This window comes from Taudactylus pleione, unplaced genomic scaffold, assembly GCF_031769625.1.
Source record: "Taudactylus pleione unplaced genomic scaffold, aTauple2 ptg000814l, whole genome shotgun sequence".
Lineage (NCBI taxonomy): Eukaryota > Metazoa > Chordata > Amphibia > Anura > Myobatrachidae > Taudactylus > Taudactylus pleione.
The window spans coordinates 2,450,217-2,473,236 of NW_028285216.1; the positions used below are offsets into that span (position 1 = coordinate 2,450,217).

General features: G+C 42.7%; 1 protein-coding gene across 3 annotated transcripts in view; it reads right to left on the minus strand.

The window, feature by feature from the left end:
* PIK3C2B (phosphatidylinositol-4-phosphate 3-kinase catalytic subunit type 2 beta) overlaps positions 1–23,020 on the minus strand; it is a 202,458-nt gene that overhangs the window by 42,333 nt on the left and 137,105 nt on the right. For all 3 annotated transcript variants that reach the window (XM_088458178.1, XM_088458180.1, XM_088458177.1), the window contains exons 18-24: positions 22,248–22,342; positions 20,314–20,494; positions 17,975–18,082; positions 16,907–16,999; positions 10,930–11,059; positions 6,965–7,101; positions 4,829–4,998 (exon numbers count right to left, since the gene is read on the minus strand). In XM_088458178.1, the coding sequence (XP_088314304.1) occupies positions 4,829–4,998; positions 6,965–7,101; positions 10,930–11,059; positions 16,907–16,999; positions 17,975–18,082; positions 20,314–20,494; positions 22,248–22,342 (914 nt within the window). The remainder of the gene's footprint in view (positions 1–4,828; positions 4,999–6,964; positions 7,102–10,929; positions 11,060–16,906; positions 17,000–17,974; positions 18,083–20,313; positions 20,495–22,247; positions 22,343–23,020) is intronic.

A 23,020-nucleotide genomic window follows, 5' to 3' on the forward strand; every position in this document is an offset into this window, starting at 1 on the left:
AACGTCCACTGGACGGACAGAGCATCCACCAGAGACGCCTTTTCGTCTCTTGTGCGAGACCCGTACACCGGCAACTTGTTGTTGTGCCGTGACGCCATAAGGTCGATCTCTGGAAGACCCCACCTGTCCACCAGAAGTTGAAAGACGTCCTGGTGCAGAGACCATTCCCCCGGATGAACGTCCTGGCGACTGAGAAAGTCGGCCTCCCAGTTGAGGACTCCCGGGATGAATACTGCTGATATGGCCGGGAGATTGCGCTCCGCCCAAATCAGGATGCGGGACACCACTACGAGTGCAGCCAGACTTCGGGTTCCTCCTTGCCGATTTATGTAGGCCATGGTGGTGGCGTTGTCCGACTGGACCTGCACGGGATGACCGTGGAGAACCCGGTGGGCGTGCTGGAGAGCATTGAAAACGACGCAGAGTTCCAAGATGTTTATCGGAAGCTCCTTTTCTGCCTGAGTCCATCTGCCCTGGAACAAGTGTGGACCCGAGACCGCTCCCCAGCCCCGAAGACTGGCGTCCATCGTCAATAGGACCCAGTTCGCCACCCAAAACGGACGACCCTTGTTGAGATGGGTCGTCTGCAACCACCAGGCAAGGGACAGGCGAACCTCCAGAGTGAGCACCATCGTCTGGGACTTGAGACTCTGAGGCATTCCATTCCATTTGGACAGGATCAATTGCTGCAGAGGTCTGGAGTGAAACTGGGCATATTCCACCATGTCGAATATGGACACAATGGAGCCCAGTAACCTCATCGCCGAATGCAGAGACACCCGGCGACTCTGCAGACAACTGCGCACCCTCAACTGTAAGGCAGAGATCTTTTCCCTTGTCACAAAGATCCTTTGCTGTCCGGAGTCCAATAAGGCTCCGAGGTGCAGAATCCTCTGAGACGGGATCAGGGTGGACTTCTGCCAGTTTATTAACCAGCCGTGCCGTTGGAGTACCGCAATCGTCAGGTCCAAGTGGCGTAGAAGGAGCTCTGGAGATCCTGCTACCAACAGAAGCTCGTCCAGATACGGCAACATGCGGACTCCCTGCAGGTGCAGGGAAGCCGCCATGACCGCCATAACCTTGGTGAACACACGTGGTGCTGTCGCCAGCCCAAAAGTTAACGCCCGGAACTGGAAATGATCGTTGCGGATTGCAAACCTGAGGAACTGTTGATGGCGTAAAAGAATAGGGACAGGCATGTAAGCGTCCTGTATGTCCAACGACACCATGTAATCCCCAGGTTCCAGCGCCAGGATGATGGACCGTAGGGTCTCCATCCGAAACCTCGGCACCCGCAAGGACTTTTTGAGTGCTTTGAGGTTGAGGATCGGACGGTACGACCCATTGGGTTTCTGCACCAAAAACAGATTGGAATAGAAACCCTGGCCCCTCTGGGAGAATGGAACAGGCACTATAACTCCAGCCTGGAGCATAGTGTGCAAAACCTTCCGCAGTTCCATGGCTTTTTTTCCGGTCTGATGGAAGACCCGTGGTGAAGAATCGGGATGGGGGCCTGTGCCGGAAGGAGAGGGCATACCCGTGAGAAACCACCTCGAGAACCCAAGTGTCTGCGTGGTAACCGACCAACACTGGGCGAACTGCAGCAGGCGGCCTCCCACTCTGGGATCCCCCAAAGGGAGGCCCGGACCGTCAGGCCGCAGGTTTGTCATCGGACTTAGATGAAAGGACGACGTACCTGAACTGGAAGGAACTGCAGCAGATGGGAGACATGCCGATTTGGCTGCCGCCAGCGTGGCTACAATTTTGTCCAGATCCGGAACAAATAGGACTGCTCCATTAAAAGGCAAAGCTTCCAAACCCTTTTTGGAATCAGCGTCCGCCTTCCAAGATCGCAACCATAAGGTGCGACGAGCCGCCACAGCTGCCAAAGAAACCCGGGAAGTCAGGGTACTGATATCTAAAGCCGCTTCGTTAATGTAAGTGGCCGAATCCCGGAGATTGCCTATCAACTCGGTCTGTTCAGCCGAACAGTCGGAATCGAGAGACGCCTCCAAACTATCAGCCCAGCGCTCCATAGCTCTGGCTACCCAACAAATGGCCATAGCCGGCCTGGCTGCCCCCCCCCCCCCCCCCCCCCCCCCGCCCGCGAGGGAATAAGCGGACTTCAGGCAGATTTCCACCTTGCGGTCCGTGGCATCCTTTAAGGAGGACATGGAGGGCATGGGCAACGTGGCACTTCGGACCAGGCGTGTCACATGAGAATCCATCTGTGGCGGGGATTCCCACTTAGCAAAATAATTGTCCGCAAACGGATAAGCCACTGCTAAACGTTTTTGAGGCTGATACCGTCTGCCAGGATGTTTCCACGCTTTCTCTAAGTGGTCCACCAATTGACCCGAAAGAGGAAACACTGTGGCGTCACCCGTAACATCTTTGAAAAAGGCATATTTGGATTTTGAGACCGGAGGTTCATCATCCTCAATAACTAAAGCTGTGCGGACTGCACGAATAAGGCCAGGTATATAAACCTTACACTTAGCGTCCGACTCTTTAGTACGGAGAGGTTCTTGGTCCGACAGATCCAGAATCTCCCCATCATCGGTCGTCCCCTCGTCATCCTCATAAGGAGTAGACAGAGACGCCACCGGCCGCTTGTGAGGCCGTAACACGGACTTCCCTTGTAACACTTCTGACAAATGCTGCACAGAACTTGTCAGAGAATTAACCCACGCGGGCTCCTGAGAGACCTGAGGGGAAATAGGGAGACTGTGGGGTACCATCAGTTGTCTCGGGGACCCCTGCATGGGTGACGACACCACTGACTGCTGGGACAATCCCATTTGAGGCAACGCAGGTTGCGGAGCTAACTGGCCCACTAGGGTTGTAAGCGCTTTAGCGAAACAAGCCCAGGGCGGTTCCTGTACCGGAGCCGTGACAGTAATTGGCCGCGTCAATAAAAAACACGGCCGACATAGCCCCTCCGCACTACCCTCCCCCTCAACTATAGGTACCTTACATGTAGTACACAGAAGCTGGAGAGGAAAATCACTTTCAGACATGATGGCAAGTATGTGACCCCTCTCACTGATACGCGTTAGTATAGTGAGAGAACCGCCCTGCAATCACCGCACCACAAGGGCTTTAGCAGAAGAAGATCAGGGACAGTGAAAAGGCTGACAGTAGAAAGTGAAAGTACAGGCAGCAGATGCTAGCAGCAGTCACATACAATGCAAAGAAATCAATACCTGCACTATCAGCGCTGATCCTCAACTACGCAGACACAGGGCCTGGTAGGACTCAGCGCTGCATACACAGACCTGTTCCAACGGAGGAGAGGGACCCAGACCACGATGCCACCAATCAGCAGCTTCCAACAGCGTTCCCCATGTTCCATAAAGATGGCCACCGAGGAGCAGAGAGGAGGCCGGCTTGGGGGAGGAGCGCTGCCACAGGGCCAATCGGCAGGTGCAGAGAGGGCTGTGTGCAGCGGGGGAGGCGCCGGCTGTGTACAGCGAAGGCACGCTCCCCTGGCATGGAATTAACCCCTGGGACGCGGCAGCGCTACCGCTAAGCTGCGGTCCGCTGTCCCAGGCGGGTAGTGGAAGCGCAGGTCCGAAACCTGGCTCCACGCTGCAGCCAGTCCTCAGGGAGCCCCCTGCCTGGGGACTCTGGACCATGTTCCAGCGGGGACCCACCGCGGGACCCCGCTTGCTTACCTGCTGTCCCCCTTGAATCCGGCCATGGTCCCAAACATCTGGGGTCACCGCTAGCTGTGACCCTAGATGCCTACCAGCATCCCCGGATCAGTACCGGCGGGGGTGTAGGGAAGACAGCATGGACGTCAAGAATGACTGTCCATGCTGTACCTCCAGATGTGCAGCCACAGCTGCCTAGTAGAAAACTTCAGGGGCTATCCTTAGCCTCCCTCTAAACAGGTGCATCCGACTCCGGCCGGGCACCAACGAAACAGATGCCTTGGCTCGGGGGCGGGGTATAGGAGGGGGACCTTAGTGCATCCTGGGAGGCTGAAAACTTAACTCTATGGTGCCCGATGCCTGACGTCATCACCTATACCCCAAGGTATCCTATGGACCCTGAAGTAGAAAATAATTATTATTCACATATGACACTTTCTATACTTTTTGTTAACCATTTAAGTACTGGATTGAATAAGCACCATTTTTATGTCTTGCAGATCTTTGTGTTTAACGGATGTGATGTCAAAGACACACATATTTGCTGGTACTGGGGTTTTTATTAGACATTTGGCCAACACTATTGAATGTCTGCTCAGCTTATTGATAGCATGGAAGTATTCTCACACCGTCCACGGAACTACCATAGTATTGGATTGTATGATACAGGACTGTGCGAACTCTAGCAAGATTTATATGTGCAGGAATGAGATCTTTATCCATTGGGCAGTCAGTTTGTCCATGTGAGAGCCTACCCCTTTTCTCAGGGCATCTAGCTGGTAACACACCTTCATACCTCAGCATCATACAGTTTGCCAGGACAAGGGATCTATACATTGCGGTCAGGGACTCTTGCTAATGAACCATCGTTAAGAATTCCTCATACATAACTTGGGACACTGGCTCATGCTTCTCATAATACAGCTTACAATACATTTCTGCCGGTGTGGTACTATTACACTGCTTTCTTATTTATTTAGATTTATTTTTTCTTTATACTAGAGTGTTGGCCTCATGTTACTGATTTATTTGTTCTTATATGTTGTTTTTCGTATCATGTGCTTGTTCAATAAATAGTCTTGTTCAAAGTGATATAATCACAGTCTGTAGTTTTCACTGGATTGCAGTGCTGTGGTGCTCCTCTTTTTTGTCATACATGATCTTGCACTCACCGTTTTATGTTCCCAAACATCTGTGCATGTCCCAGGAAGCGGCCAAAGTCTATGTGAAACATATGGCCACTGGTCTTCAGCATGATGTTGTCGTTGTGTCGATCACAGATCCCAAGCACGTAGGTGGCTACACAACATCCTGCACATGAGTAGATGAAATTCTCCACTGCCTGTGAAATACAAAGATTGCCATGGTTACCAACATCTATCTGTACAGGTTCTATTTGGAGTAGGATTTACACCTGTTTATTTGATTAATGATATATGGAGTGTGAAGGAATATAACAAGTAGATAAACTATATTTATGTGATAATGTAAGAGTTTCTCTTGCAGATTTTGGGGCTTTAGACTCTTATCTGTTATTTTAGAAGGACACTAAATAATCCTGTCAGTGATGTGGGCTGATTGTGAACCTCATGGTGTAATCACACCCTTTTCAAATTTGTGCAATGCATCAGTTTCACCAGGAATAATTTGATTTTGTATTTGAGCTAAGCAAGCTTTTTTCCCTGTAAGATAGGGCTTTATTTTGTTGCAATAGATGCGAAAACATCTTTTGCATTGATAGGAAGAATATAGGCATAAAGTAAAAAAATAAAATCTGCGACATAGAGGCTAACTTCGTTAATTGCAATGTGCTGCCAGTACAGCTTCTGGGGGGTTTACAGGATTGGTCTCTCTAGCTGGAGGCACGAGTAGAAACACAGCTACTGTAATTGTGCCCCATAATATTTATAGCAATATTAGATAGGCCAAGCTTTTTAAAAATACTTATGTTTGCAGGCTATAATAAAGTGTAAAATAATACACAATTTTTTTCTGTGTGTTTATGGGCTTTTGTTAAACTTTGCATCACCAATAAATTTCCAATAAATGACATACATTTATATTAAACAGAACTTCTTAAGATGCTATAACATAGGCTTGTACACATGATCTAAGATCATTAGAAATACTGTGGGGTACCAAAATAATCCCACTATAACCTTCATGTAGTGGTTTCAAAACAGAATCATTACCACTTTGTTCACACTTCGGCCTCTTGCATTTTCTGTACGACACTCATTTGTAATAGATCTAACCTTTTAGGTCTTCTGCACATTTATTAGGCTAAATTATTTTCTACTGGTAAAACAATACTTATTGAATGTCCTGAATCTTGCCTCTTTAGCACTGTGCCTGTTTGTCCAGTATGTCTTCATACAGCTCTGCAAAGTTATGTGGCCCCCATATAAATAATAAGTGTTCCCTATGACCCTTAAAGTATTGGTAACTGGACATATCACTGCTTTATAGCTTCTTTGTTAGAAGATTGGGGGGGCTCTATAACATTGAGGACAACATTGGAAGTATCCCTGGTGCAGATACCTCTCTGAAAGCACACACAATTCCTTCCTGTATGTGTGCTGGGTTCATCACCGAACCTCACAATAGTGGTTTAATGACTGATCATTAGAACCTTGAGGATAAACTCGTAGGACGTAGCATGCAGGTGTATGACAATCAAAGGGTTAACACATTACATACATCTTGATATAATTCAACCTACAGGACAATAGCTATAGTAAGCAGGTGTGCTCAACAGGTCTTCTTACGTTAGCTATAAAATGGGTCAAACACTAAAGTATGACATCGGATTTAAAATTACATGTAAAGGTTGTTACATGTGAATATGCTAACAGGAACGCTACACAAACCACCGCTATAAAGCACATCTGAATTAAGTTAAGATTTAAGTTAACTTTCAACCTGCTATAACACAAAACTACATTCCAATTAATAGTACTCCCGAGATGTCAGAATCAACTAGGGAAGCATTATGTTCTAATTATGGGAAGTAGTCAGGATCCCGACGGTCAGAATGTTGATGGTCACAATACTGACAGTGGCATCCTGACGGTCACAATCCTGTCAGATTCCAATGGTGAGTATTAAGGTTAGGCACTAGGGGGAGGGTTAGGCTGCGGGATGGGACGGTCAGGGTTAGGATTGGAGTTACCAAAATCCATCAGAATATTGATGCTGCTGTGAGTATTCTAACTGCCAGTATTCTGACTGTCGGCATTATGAACTTCGGGATCCCATACCAAATCCTTAATCATAGGCTGCTACCAGAACAGAACATATCACATCACCTTGTCATACTCATCCTCTGTGGGATTGTGCTTCTGTAGCCAATCAGCTAGTGGTCGGTCTTTAAATGAACCAGTCACTCCATGCTCCACCTGGATTTTCCTCAGGGTTTCTGCAGATGGGATCATCTCAACCATACCTGCAAAAATGAAAATCAAACTACTGACATGGATCTACACAAGTGAATTGGACATATTTTATGAGGACAGCATTTTATATTAATATGAATAATTTATGAGACTTCAGAAAACAAAAAGGTATTATATGACTAGGACAATTAGAAACAAATGCTCCACACTGCTGTTTCTGAAAGTCATTATATTTAATTAAATGCATCATATTGTCGATCTATTGTTCAACTAAAATCACAGTAATTTTAGTCGACAGCAAATGGAATTACCAGGGCCGGCTTGAGGCACGTTCAACCAGTGCGGTCGAACAGGGGCGCCACCCCATAGAGGGCGCACCCCTACCAATTTCAGCAGGACAGTCCCATTTTTCGGGCACTGCCCCGCAGTTGTTTCACCCGCGGGCCGAAGTGTCCCGCCGCTGGTCGGGAAATTGGGTCCCGAAGAAGAGGAATGGATGCCGTGCGCATGTGTGCGGCACCCATTCGGTGCAGAGAGAGGACTGCGGGCAGCACAGCTACTGACGGAGTGCTTGGCTCGCCCCAACCTGATGTTAAATGGGAGGCGTGCCATACGGGCACGCCCCCAAGTAGCGTCATTTAGGGGAGTGTACCTGTGGTAATTAGGCCATGTCCCCTTTTCGGACGCTCGCAGGGTAAAGGGGCGTCGGATTCCCTGTCTGCACAGGGCGCGGATCTTCCTGGAGCCAGCCCTGGGATTTACTCATATAAATAACATATAAAATTATAGTAATGTTTAAAAACTGCACCTCACTTCAGGTGTGCAGTGTAATATGCAGGGGAGGCATTGACTATAGATGACACTGTTCATACAGCAGCAGAGCAGACACTTAGTTTTATTAATTGTATTTATTTTTCATTTTACTGATGTTTTGATGCAGCCATGACCAGGGGTAGTTGCCCATTTCTCCATACAATAGATACACTAAGCATTGAAGCACAAGATTTGGATATGAACACTAAAGCAGCAGAAATTGGCGTGTCTCTGGGCTTAGCATGAGTAGGTTGTGTAGACAGAGGGAGCGCTCCTGCTAAATATCTGCCAACTTATTATGTTTTACGGAAATATTCCCAGATTTCAACACACGGAATGGAATCACTTACTAACCTGCCTCTATCTTTTTTAGCATTCCATTATTTGTGGCTCCCAGTGGCTGCCCATTTTTCTCTGGCTAATGATATTGCACTGATTGGCTCTACTGCCTGAAGACTGATCAATATGGCGGCTCCTTCTCTCAGAGCCGCCGCCACTTCCTGGCTGCTGATCAGCTTCTGCCTTTCCTCTGACCTGCCTGTCTGGACCCTGGCTTGTGTGGACATCCCCTGTGTTGTGTGCACTCCTGCTAGAGACACCATCTTGGAAGCACAGGCTACTGTACTTCTTGTTTACTATTGGCTCTCCTCAGCCGCTGACCAATGGCTGGGATTCCAGCAGTTGGCCTTCAGGTCTTGTCATTTTAAAGGTCTGTGCCCTGCAGTGTGAATTTAATGAGGCTGATCTGGTGCTGTCCTGGGACTGCTGATCGCGGGCCTAACCTGTGGCTGCTGAAGGGTGTATATCCTCACCACAGCTACGTCTGTGCTAATTCTTCTGCTACAATATCCTGCAGATGTTTCTACATGATATCCTCAGTATTCCCGAGTCCAGCTGCTGTTTATTGTGTGCTGCCCTGTCTGTGTCCGTGGTGTTGCTACCTCCGTTGGTGAACCCATGTTGGTCAGAATGGGCAAACCAGGTCATGCTGCAGTTGCAGCCTCCAAACTAAGAAAGTAAGCTGGGCAACCTGCTGCAACTCCCCCCGAGGTGCCTGCCATTCAGGATGAGCGTGCACCTGTAGCTGCCCCTCTTGTGGATGTTGGTGTCCCAACTCTGCAACAAGTGTTGTAGGAGTAGAGGGTCACGGACAAGTTTGGCAAGGTGCAGATAATGTGGACCTCTCTCTTATATGCCATCACCTACAGAAAATGAGGGAGAGAATGGGTGAGGCTGAACATCCAATCTACACTTGAGGATTTCATAGCCCCTATGCAAGTTCAAATCTGGTCTCTCAGATGTCTAGGTCCGACATCAAAAGATGTTGGACCTGGTGGCACGGCTTTGGAAAAATAATGTTCGTCTTGTTGGTCTGCTAGAGCGGACTGAGGGATCTGCCTGGAGGACTGGCTTGTACAGGCATATGGAAAAGACACTATGTTTTCTCACTTTGCTGTGGAATGGGCACATTGCTTGCTAACACAGTCACCTCATCCAGTTGCAGCTGCTCACATTTTCCTGGCTGTATTGCTACATTTTCGAGATGGTGATGCTGTTTGTCTAAAAGGCCTCCTCAGGGGGTTTTGTAAATTTGTTAGACATTCCTAATGTCGACACACTGTTTTTCTTGTCCTTCTGTTCTTAACCCTAACCCGCATGGAAATTATGTGATTTTGACAGTGTCGACATTTCCAATGCCAATATTCAGTAAATGATGACATTTTGTATGTGGCGAGATTATGTCAATATTTTAACCATGTCAACATCATTAATGTCTACCTTTCCTAGCCTGATGTCCACAAAACTTAGGGCCTGATTCATCTTTGGGAATAGAGTGAGAATTAGCACTTAACTGTGAACCTGGACAAACCATATTGCAAAGCAAGGGGTGTAAATATATAAAAAAAAAAATTGCATGTGGGGTAAATACTGGCTGCTTTTGAATGTAGCCTACAAATATTGCACAGTTTTATTATTACTTTACTATTTACATGTCAGTTTGGACACCTCCCTCCCACATCTAAATCTCCCTGCACATTTTAAATCTGCCCCACCTGCAGTGCAGCCTGGTTTCACTAAGATGATCAGTTGAGTGAGATATTTCACTCTATTTCCAAAGCTGAATCAGGCCCTTAGTTCTTTCTGGGAGCCGGCTTTAACTGACAATTGTTTCTGTTTATTTATTTTCATTGTGATTTCTTCTCTTGGATGTATCACAAATGTTAGATATGTTCTTTCAGCAGGAGAGTTCTTACTAATGCTGGCCATACACGCTACAATTATCGAGGCGATCCGCCTGATATCGGCGGATCGCCCCGATAATTGTAGTGCGTGTGCGGGCGACCGAGGGTTAAATATTGCTTGGTCGGGCATGCAGGATAGTCCAGCATGCCCGTCCGATGCGATATTTACCCGGTAACTGTCGGCCACATTGGGCAGTGTATGCCCAGCGCGGCCGACAGACAGACATTTCCTGTGTTCCTTCCTACGGAAGGAACAGGGAAATGTCTCCTCCCCCGGGGGCAGAGCGCGGATGTCGAGCTATACACTGTGAGATTTCTCTCACAGTGTATGCCGGCGACTCTGCGGCTGGCAACCGGCCAGATAAAATGTCTGTCGGTCTGACAGACATTTTATCTGGCTGTGTATGCCCAGCATAAGGATAGCTTTATCTGTTTAGTCCGCCTCTCCCTTGGGTATGCTGAAAAGTGCTCTGGACTTGTACTTTATTTTCCAGGGGATTACTAGTGTCTAATTATGGCTGTGAATAGCAATGGTGTGAGGGGATTCCATATGCTTGCTTGTAACATACAAGACTTAATGATCAGGTTAAATGCTCCCTTGTTATGGCTCAACTTAAAAAATATAATTCCGATACCACTTGTGTCTTAGAGATAACTTGTTATTTTGACTGAAAATTCTTTTAATTCTTTGTCAAAATGACAATGGGTATATTGTCAGACTACACTTGTAATGACAGAGATAGAAACAACTCCTGGAGAAATAAAATGCATCCATGTACCATGCCTCTTAGATTATTAGAGAATGTGGTGCATTGTAGGTACCTCGCCCCCGGCCTGTGGAGAAGCAGCGGAAAATCACCATGCGCATATCTAGACCCTCTTGAATCCAGATTTTATTCATGATTCTGATCATCTGCAAGGTCAGCATGTCCTGTCGGAGGTCATCTCCACACTGGCAAAGAAAGGATAGCATTTTATTAAAATTATTTCACATTTTCAGGGCAATGCACAATATCACAAATAAATAGAAACCCCAATATACTGCATCTACACTGTAAAACATCACAGCAGAAGGGGCTGATACGGAGCTGAACGTTACCACGTTTGAGGAGCGTATCTACACATGCTCCGGAACCAAACGTATACAAGTCTTAGCGATGCAGCTGTGATTGAAGAGGCGTCACTAGGCTGCAACCAGGTGTTCCCACACAGACAAAGCTCAGGCAGGGGGTTCTGATGGAACAGCAGGATATGCAGAGATGGGCAGAACCATAAATACACCTGTTTTAGATGGAGCTTTTGCATCAGGGATAGGGCTGCTGCAAATGTGCACTGATCATAATGATGGATATCACACACATGAATGGGGCGGTCCCCTTGACCAGATAAGTACAACGCTGCATATAGTTCTATATATGCTTTAAACAGGAGCAATTATGGCCGCCTTATGTTCCCTAGACATACACTGAATAGAAACATAAGCTGATCACTGCTAACTAGTCAGGATATACAAATAGCCAATGGGATGATTCATTTGTATGGCTACTACCACATGAGAACTGTGTGACTGCGGTTTCCTTGCATGTGAATGTAAAGAGCAGCTATGATGCAATGCACAAAGAAGCCTTTGACCATTTGCATTGCCAATGCCATTTACACGTGTTCAACCTGCAGCTGATTCATGTAAATACACGGCTGAGAAAATATGCTTTAGCCACTACTTGTAATAAACAGTCCCAAAGCTGTCCCAAACACAGGAAGAAAAATATATTATTTTTCACTGTAGCTGAAGAATAAACCACAAGGGTATAGAGCTACCGGGTTGCAGTTATTATACCTCTGCATGGGATGCCGGCTGTAGAAACCCCGGTGTCTCCCATACCCAACCCGAGCTATCGTGCAAGAAACGTATTGGGAGCTAGTGCAGTGTGACTAGTGGAGCTTTTTGTTGCTGCAAATATAATGCAGCTTTCACATCCAGTGTCCAATGGCTCCATAGCTGTGAAATGTGCAGCGTTTGGCAAGCAGTAAAGGTGGACGCAAACGTTTTGCAGACAACGTTGAGCAGTTGAGAGACTCAGTAGCTCATAGCTGCCATCTCGTTCTGGTTTCTGCAATCTTGCTCCTAAATAGATTGTGGATATACAGCTGCTCTGACAGCCAGAGACTGGAATGCTTGTTGAACAACTTTCAGTATAATGTAAGGGGCTCCTAGGACACCTGCCGATAATGTTGCATTATGCGTTTTTATTTTCAAGTTGCTTTACTTTTGTTATTGCATATATTTTGTATGTATTTATATTATTCAATGTATTGATTTTAGCATATCTGCAGCAAATATTTTATTTTATTATGTATTTTATTATCTCTATACAGTTTCTAATTATTGATTTTTAGATTTGTTAGATGTACGCAGCCCTGTTTTTTTCTTTCATTCACATTTTAAAATAAGCTTTAACTGAACAAAATGTTTAGAGTGGTGCTGGTGGTCTCGGTGGGAATACAGGCAGCCTTATGGTAATGAACACGTGATCAACAGCCATTCCAACTATGCATCTAACAATTCTATTAGTGTCATTGGACTTTCTATTTACAGCAGACAACATTCTTCATCACATAATAAGGAAATGTTACAAAACAACTTTGCATGTAACCTTGACCACAATAAGGAAACAAACATATTTTATTTGCATTCCAAACATTCTAAAATGAAACTGTAGAAGTACAAACAGCTGCACCTTTACCATTCTTACATAATTTAACCTAAATGATCACTTTCTATCAATCTAATTGTATTGGTGTGAGGGCTGAGAGATGGAACTCAATTTTAAAAAAATATGAACATATTTCACAGCGGTTAAGTGCATCTAACAGAATACACCAAAGCCGGAACACAATGTACAATGGTTAGAATCACAAAGAACGTTAAAAAACATTAAGGATGATGTAGTATACCAGGCATAGGCACCCGGTGGCACATTAAGGCATGCTAAATATGTGACAAGTAATGCTGGGATGTGTAGTTCCACAGCAGTATTGCCAAGCGTTCCTACCCCTTATAGTATCACAGATCTTTATAAATGTATGCATGGCTAAAACAACTATATGTGTGAGAAGGCTGGTTGAGGAGTTGTATTTCAAAACCTATTAACAACTAACTCCCTTATTCCTTCATCCTGAAAACACTACTAATGTACCTTGGTGCCATCTGAACACACATCACATGCAGTTGCAAACGCTTCAGTGTAAATTTCCAGGCAAGGTATTGAGGTTTATCATTACAAAAGTAAAACACAACAATCAACTATTTAGCATAATTGTTATTATTGCTATTTTTAACCTACTTTTAAAAGTTTAACCGCCATTTAATGAACTGATAAAGTTGACTCAATAGTATGGATATGTTGTGTCACATGGCTTTAAATACCTACTTCATAGAATGAAATACAGGTTGAGTCTCCCATATCCAAAATAGTTGGGACCAGAAGTATTTTGGATATCAGATTTTTCCGTATTTTAGAATAATTGCATGCCATAATGAGATTTCTAGGGGATGGGAACCAAGTCTAAACACAGAAACATTTATGTTTCATATACTCCTTATACACACAGCCTGAAAGTACTTTTATACAATATTTTTAATAATTTTGTGCATCAAACAAAGTTTGTGTACATTCACGAAATTCATTTGTTTCATATACAGAAAAAACACTCACAACAATGAAGAGCGCTGTGATTACAACAATAATAAAATAATGATCCATCTGCTGCTCTCTGAGTGGTGACTAACCACTCTAATGGAATAAACCAAAATAATAGAAATGGAAGAAAGTGCAATGGAATCAACAATACTATGAAAATAAATTTAAACATCAAAATACATATAAAATAAATATACTGTATGAAGTTTAGTGGTCAGATTATAACTCTGAATATATATCTGTGGAACATATGTCCTTATACCTCAATCCAATCTTAGAGGAGTATAAATGTTCCCAGATGATGAGAAAGGAAAACTATTGAATAGCTTGATCACTTGTATATATTACACTATGAATGTTAGTTTGAATGGTGGTATTGTGCACAATACAAGTTGACCTGTTTGTTGGCTCCCAATTTTTCCTCCAAATAAGAACAGAGAGCAGTGTCCGGAATGCCACTTTGATGTTTATTGTCACCGCACAGGGGGATAGTCTCCTAATGGTGTGATGGAGATGATAAAGCACCAGGAATGAAACAGTCCGGGATAACCACTAGTAGTGGAGCCGCCTGATGGGAGACCTCCGACTGGTCTGTGTTTCCTCACAATAGCCGCGGCAGCTGATAATCATTGCGGTCAGCGATCGGAGCTCCGTGTAGAGGAGAGCCAAAAGGAATGACAAGCCGGGTATCAGCTGGTCTGCGGCTGCTGCTGATCGCTGTGGTCAGCGGTCGGAGCTCCGTGTATAGGAGAGCCAGGAGAAAAGACAAGCAGAGTGTCAGCTGGTGTGCGGCTGCTAAATAAGAGCTATATTACTGCTCCATGTTCCGTCTGGAACTCAGCCGCAGAGGATAATAATGAGCTACCACAGTAGATGATCAAATGATCCTTATGGTGAATGAAGAAATAAGGTGGTCTAACGCGTCTCTTAGCCCTCTTGTGTCTGGCCATTTCCTCAGAGACAATGATCCTTATTTCACATGGAGTCCAATATATACCTTCAGTCATTAGTAAAGTATATGCAGGTGGAATCTCTGCTGATATCTATTAGTTAACAATCCTAGCCTTAGATTAGCCCAGGTCTCATAGCCAGTGTGTTTCAGTAAATAGAAAACCTGGGACCCACACACTAAATAAATATTACATATAGATATTTATATACAGTGCATAATTAATAGGGACAAATATATATATATATATATATATATATATATATATGTAATAAACCCATTATAAATTAGACTATTAATAAACAAACCTCCTCCCAAATATTTAATAATGTAAATATATCTCTCTGTACTTTACAATTTGAATAAATAAAAAATATGAAAAATAATAAATGATAATTAAAAATATATAATAAATACAAAATGTATAAGATATAAAAAATAAAAATGAAACAATGGTCAAATTACTGATGTGATTAAATCTATAGAACTCACATGTACATGGAAATTAATGATATATATATATGAGACAATATCTATAAAGATTATTCTAAAGGGACATACACTCCCAATTGATGTCAGTAACTCAATTAAAGCAGGGAAAAAACAGATATAGGAACTGGGTATAAACATGCAATAGTCCTATATATGGGCAATAATCTATGTAAAGAAGGGGATACAAACGCCTAAACAATGTCTAATTTCATATCGATATCTGATTTACAATAACCACAAAATATATACAGCAAAAAGAAATGTGATGTAATATAAATGTAGCAGATATACATTTTTTATTTATTTCATATTTTTTATTTATGCCAATTGTAAAGTACAGAGATATATTTACAGTATTAATTATTAAATATTTGGGAGGAGGTTTGTTTATTAATAGTTTAATTTATAATGTGTTTATTACATATATATATATATATATATATATTTGTCCCTATTAATTATGCACTGTGTATAAATATCTATATGTAATATTTATTTAGTGTGTGGGTCCCAGGTTCTCCATTTACTGAAACACACTGGCTATGAGACCTGGGCTAATCAAACGCTAGGATTGTTAACTAATAGATATCAGCAGAGATTCCACCTGCATATACTTTACTAATGACTGAAGGTATATCTTGGGCTCCATGTGAAATAAGGATCATTGTCTCTGAGGAAACGACCAGACACAAGAGGGCTGAGAAACGTGTTAGACCACCTTATTTCTTCATTCACCATAAGGATCATTTGACCATCTACTATGGTAGCTCATTATTATCCTCTGCGGCTGAGTTCCAGACGGAACATGGAGCAATAATATAGCTCTTATTTAGCAGCCGCACACCAGCTGACACTCGAGTTGTCTTTTCTCCTGGCTCTCCTACACACGGAGCTCCGACCGCTGACCGCAGCGATCAGCAGCAGCCGCAGACCAGCTGATAACCGGCTTGTCATTCCTTTTGGCTCTCCTCAACACGGAGCTCCGATCGCTGACCACAATGATTATCAGCTGCCGCGGCTATTGTGAGGAAACACAGACCAGTCGAAGGTCTCCCATCAGGCGGCTCCACTACTAGTGGTTATCCCGCACTGTTTCATTCCTGGTGCTTTATCATCTCCATCACACCATTAGGAGACTATCCCCCTGTGCGGTGACAATAAACATCAGAGTGGCATTCCGGACACTGCTCTCTGTTCTTATTTGGAGTAAAAATCGGGAGCCAACAAACAGGTCAGCTTGTATTGTGCACGATACCACCGTTCAAACTAACTTTCATAGTGTAATATATACAAGTGATTAAGCTATTCATTAGTTTTCCTTTCTCATCATCTGGGAACATTTATACTCCTCTAAGATTGGATTGAGGTATAAGGATATATGTTCCACAGAGATATATTGAGATTTTAATCTGACCACTAAACTTCATATAGTATATTTATTTTGTTTCATATACACCCTATACACACAGCCTAAAGGTAATTTTATACAATATTTTTAAGAATTTTGTGCCTTAAACAAAGCTTGTGTACACTGAACCATCAGAAAACAAAAGGTATCACTACATCAGCCGTGCTAAAAAAAATCCGGATTTTGGAATATTTGGATATGGGAGACTCAACCTGTAACCATTTATCCATTTTAATGGAGGGAAAATACCTTAAATATTATGGGGATATTCTCTCCAAGTGGGTCCACGTTCTGGAACGTAAGCTTTAGAGGTACAGCATTCGAGTTGAAGTGTGAGCAGCCCTGGGAATACATATACACAATTATTGCAGGTAGTGTATTTGCAACTAGTTATTTCATCAAAATACAGAAGAAGCAGTATTTAGAGGAGAAGCATTCTGTAGGGGGCTCTCCACATAGGAAACTACACTGTTATTGGAATGTAACCTCCAGCACTGGAAGCCAAAAGAGAGACAAGCTCTCAGTTCTTTCCAGCAGAAGTGGAGGAATAAACTTGGTTCCTGACTGTATTAGCTATAATTCTGTTTAACTAAAAGCTGCCATTACTGTATACATTCTGATTCAGAGAATTGCTACTATCTCTCACTTTTTTATTATCTTGCCTTAATTATTCCGGTCTCACAGTCAGTATGTTGACAATGATAATGTCGATAGTTATGATGTCGATGCCATAAAAGTCGACATTATCATTGGGGTATGGGTTACCTTCAAAAATAGACTTAAGTAAAAAACAGTGTCGACATTCTGGCTATGTTGACATTTCATCAGTGATTTGATGAATATCGACCCAATATACCGAACCTGTTGTCACACCCTACTATGTTATTGATTTATTTTACTACCAGTTTTCATTGCGTTCCATCTCCAGGCTATCACTGCAATCTTGTAGTTGTAACAATAAGTGGACATAACCATTTAACAAAAAACAATTCATATAGTTAGATTAAAAAAAATTATACAGGTAAAAAAATAGCGACTAGTAGAAAGGTGTAACAGTGATATTTCTGGGTTTGAGTAGCTGCATTTAAATTAAAACACTGTAATGTAACTGTGATGTATTATTCTGAGCATCCACCATACATAAGGTTTCTTTTTCCAGCTATTCAGTTTACTATTAATGAGAATTAAAGGACATTAGTTTGCTGAAAGTCAGTGAAAATGCTCAGTTTGTTAATCCTGTGACCACTGGCAGAACCCAGTTAAGCTGCAGGATCAATATATGTGCTTAAAAATCTAAATAGAAATGGAAACACATACCTGTGGCACAATGCCTTTCACAAGGAGGCTGGGGCTTAGCGGGAGACGGCATGATCCATTCAGAGCAAAGAACTGCTTGACATCCTCTAAGCCATTCTTCAGTATATCCTGCGAGAAGTGAACCACCGCTACTAGTTACTTGTATACAAAATACGATGATTGGCTGTAAGATACTCAGGATAATAAAAAGGGCTTTCTATTTATCTGTTTTTTATTCTCTCACACAAGTCTGGAGGGTGTTTGGATGCGTTTCAGAGGACAGTTGATATATGATGTTGCTCAACCTTTCCCACTGTGTTTCTCTCGCTTTATGGACCTCATGCAGAGTTGGACAGGAACACAACTTGTCCCTTTTTATCCCCGCACTTTGCTCTTGCATCTTTGGCTGGGTACACACTGACAAATATATCGCCAGTTCCATTGAACAGAAGATATATCTGTAGTGCATAAGCGGGTGTGTACAGACAATATGTTTGCGAAAGACGTCGTTCACCTAATATCGCATCTGCCCTGCAGCACAGCCGATGCATTTTGCAGAAATATTGCCCGCCGACCGCCCGTACACTTACTGCAGGGACCCACCGGTGACTGACATCTCCACTAGGCAGGCAAATTTAAATGCCCACCCAGTTGTGATGTCAGTGCAGACACATCGGTGGAATGTATGGTAAGTGTGTATGCACTTACCAATTGTTATGTAAGTCAGCAGGTCGTCCCACCCGTCGGCCAGGTGTGTACTCCCCATCTTAAGACACACTCAATTAGGAACATATAATATAAGTCCTGTGGCTACAATCTGATAGATGGATTGCAGTATATGGAACACAAGTTTTTAAAAAATAAAGCCGATTTCCTACCCAGTTTGGTAAAGGCTGCTGATATGCTTACTAGGGTGGACTTAACATTTTTTATAAAAATAATAGATGCATTTGTGACCTGTGTAATTACTTTTAACAAACCCCTTGCAACTTGGGTATTTACATTTATTAGCCACATCTTCCTGCCACTTACTGTAATGTGTAAGAACTGTGTTTTGCGTGTTACCCATCTTTTATACTCTCAGTGATACTACATCTCCTGTCATATACCTGGCACACCTGCTGCTGTTACTTGCATGGGGAGGGACGCTCGTCTGCTTCCTATACAGAGTTGGTTGTATCTCACGTTTGCGCCCAACTCTGCATAGGTAGAAAAATGTAGCTCTGAATGAGGCCCAATGCCTATCAATATTTACTCCATTTACAACATTGTTTTCTCTGTTTAAGGTTCTTGCTCTGGCCTCCCCCAAGCACCAGGTTCCATCTTCCTGCTCAAATCAAGCCATTTGGTTCCACTATTGGGGCCTTTTAATCATCAGTGCCTGTAGTTTTGAAGTCTAAAGCAGTGAATGCAAAATGTTGGAAACCTCAAAAGTTAATGCTGGGGGACCGAAGCCAAAAGGGCAGCATTCAAGACCAATTATGTGAGAGGCATAAACTTAATACAGCACCTAATGGGATAGCTGCAGCAGTCTGACATGTTTATTACCTGCTTGAGACCTGTTATATATATATAATGAACGGTAACATACAGAAGTGAATCTGTGTAAACAAGCTTATCAGTGGCAGTACCATGTGTAAAATTCTAAACTAAGGGTTAATTACTGCTTGCTAGCAGATACACATTCAGAACGATACGGTGTCTATATTATTGTTGGACAGACAGCTTGTCATATATAATCATTGTTTTCTGAATCTTTAGCTAATGTGTTAACTACAATAATATGTTATCGGGATTGACATTTAAACAATGTTACTTACCATTGGATACTACAATTGCTACTAATGGAAACAAGTTGCAAAACAGTTAAATTATGCTCAGAGATCAGTGCGCCTTTTAGCTATCAGATACCTACACTGAGGGCAAGTGTTTTTGAATCATAGGCAATCAAACCCTCTAAGAGAGTACCTTAAATTGAGTATGCTTCTGACACACATGAAATAAGGGATTACTTTATAGCACAAGCAACCGGAATTAACAAAAAAAATATTTTACTGAGATTCCAATATAAATGCTCGTTGTGATACTTACCTGGATTTGAATCACAATCATAATTCGCTATTATTTCATATAATTCACAATTGGTTAAATAATTATACTTCAATATATAATTAATGTATATTTGTTTATTATGTTTGTTTTTTACCCACTAGTTTAAGTGACTTAATAAAAGTTAGATTTTAATTCTGCAAATAACTCAAATAAAGTGCGTCCTAATCAAGAGTCTGTCTTTCTCTTTTACTGTATATTTAATATGGTACGTAGTTTGTCAGATATAAAAATCAAACACCGATACTTACTGGTCTGGCTGACGGAGTTCCCTCTCTGACCTTCTGAGCCAATTTAGTTAATGTGTTCACCAACCAGCATTGACGGTCAAATTCCTCTCTCAGGCCTTTCCCGCAACAGCAAAGGAGTGCAGCAAGCAGGTACTGATAGCGGATACTGAACTGAGAATCCTTCAGACAATCCTTCAGCAGCCTGTGAGTAGCAGTCATAGTCTCAACATCATAACACTATACACACAAACATATATACAGTATAAAAACACACACAAACTATATTTTATATATATTATATTCACACACAATACCTTTCAAAAGTTTGGGGTCACTTGGAAATCTTGTTATTTTTGAAAGAAAAGCACTGTTTTTTTCAATGAAGGTAACATTAAATTAATTAGAAATACACTCTATACATTGTTATTGTGGTAAATGACTATACTAGCTGCAAATGTCTGGTTTTTAAAGGAATATCTACATATGTGTATAGAGGCCCATTTCCAGCAACCATCACTCCAGTGTTCTAATGGTACATTGTGTTTGTTAAGCGCGTTAGAAAACTAATGGATTATTTGAAAACCCTTGAAAACATTTGTGCAATTATTTTAGCACAGCTGAAAACGGTTGCTTGTTAGAGAAGCTATAAAACTGGCCTTCCTTTGAGCTAGTTGAGTATCTGGAGCATCACATTTCTGGGTTCGATTATATACTCTCCAAATGGCCAGAAAAAGAGAACTTTCATGTGAAACTCGACAGTCTATTCTTGTTCTTAAAAACAAAGGCTATTACATGCGAGAAATTGCCAAGAAACTGAACATTTCCTACAACGGTGTACTACTCCCTTCAGAGAACAGCACAAACAGGCTCTAACCAGAGTAGAAAGAGAAGTGGGAAGCCCCGATGCACAACTGTGCAAGAAAACATGTACATTAGAGTCTCCAGTTTTGAGAAATAGACGCCTCACAAGTCCTCAACTGGCAGCTTCATTAAATGGTACCCGCAAAATACCAGTATCAACATATACAGTGAAGAGGCGACTCCGGGATGCTGGCCGTCTAGGCAGAGTGGCAAAGAAAAAGCCATATCTGAGACTGGCCAATAAAAGGAAAAGATTAATATGGCCAAAAAAAAAACAGACATTGGATAGAGGAAGATTGGAAAAAAGTGTTATGGACAGACGAATCGAAGTTTCAGGTATTTGGATCACACAGAAGAACATTTATGAGACGCAGAACAAGTGAAAAGATGCTGGAAGAGTGCCTGACGCCATCTGTCAAGCATGGTGGAGGTAATATGATGGTCTGGGGCTGCTTTGGTTCTGGTAAAGAGGGAGATTTGTACAAGGTAAAAGGGATTTTGAATAAGGAAGGCTATCACTCCATTTTGCAACGCCATGCCATACCCTGTGGACAGTGTTTGATTGGAGCCAATTTCCTCCTCCAACAGGACAATGACCCAAAGCACACCTCCAAATTATGCAAGAACTATTTAGGGAAGAAGCAGGCAGCTGTTATTCAGTCTGTAATGGAGTGGCCAGCACAGTCACCAGATCTCAACCCCATTGAGCTGTTGTGGGAGCAACTTGACCGTATTGTACGCAAGAAGTGCCCATCAAGCCAATCCAACTTGTGGGAGGTGCTTCAGGAAGCGTGGGGTGAAATTTCTTCAGATAACCTCAACAAATTAACAGCTAGAATGCCAAAGGTCTGCAATGCTGTAATTGCTGCAAAAGGAGCATTCTGTGACGAAAGCAAAGTTTGAAGGACAAAATTATTCTTTCAAATAAAAATCATTATTTCTAACCTTGCCAATGTCTTGACTATATGTTCTGTTCATTTTGCAACTCATTTGTTAAATAAGTCAGTTTTCATGTATGTATCTCCAGTCGATCCATATTATATATATATATATATATATATTACAGACACACACACACACACATTACGACTCACCAAAAGAAGTAGTGTGTGATCCTTAGGTCACAGATGGCTCTTTTCAGTAGGAACCTGACAAGTGGGCTATCCAGGTAACATTCATATTTCAAAGCCTGAGTGGGAAAGCGACAGAATAGATTAGGAAAAATAAACAACCTTAAACCTAGATATTAAATATAAGCAATGCAATTTTTTCGTCCTGATGCAATCATGTTGCACTAAAGCAGGTGTGGAACAGAGTTAGCATTAGGAGGGGGTTGCATCCTAGCTCAAACCTACATTATAGTGTAAAACCAAAGCTGCTCAATAAGGGGCTGATCTAGAGTTGAAAATACGCCCATTTGCAGGACATATCTTGGGAGATGCAGAAATGTACGCATTAAGCTCGCATCTACACTTAAAACCGTAGAAGCGGACCTAGTGTTATGCTAGGCTATGATATCACAGCCAAGCACCACACACCCAAAAAAAATAAATTGCCATCCCACCCGAGTCTAAACTAGGGATGTGCAGGCTCGGTTCTACTCGGTTCCGTTCGGTTCTTTTTACCGAATCTTATTGGCTATCCAAAACTCGTGACAGCTGAAACCCAATAAGATCCGGTAAAAAGAACCGAACGGAACCGAGTAGAACCGAGCCTGCACATCCCTAGTCTAAACTACATAAGTAGTGTATGTGTGAGGGGGCACAGAGGACCTACACACTGGCCCTGTCTATTACATAGGGCACTATGCAAACTATAAATGCACCTAGGTATGTTGGTAAGCAATAGTCCTGAATTGTGCATAGTT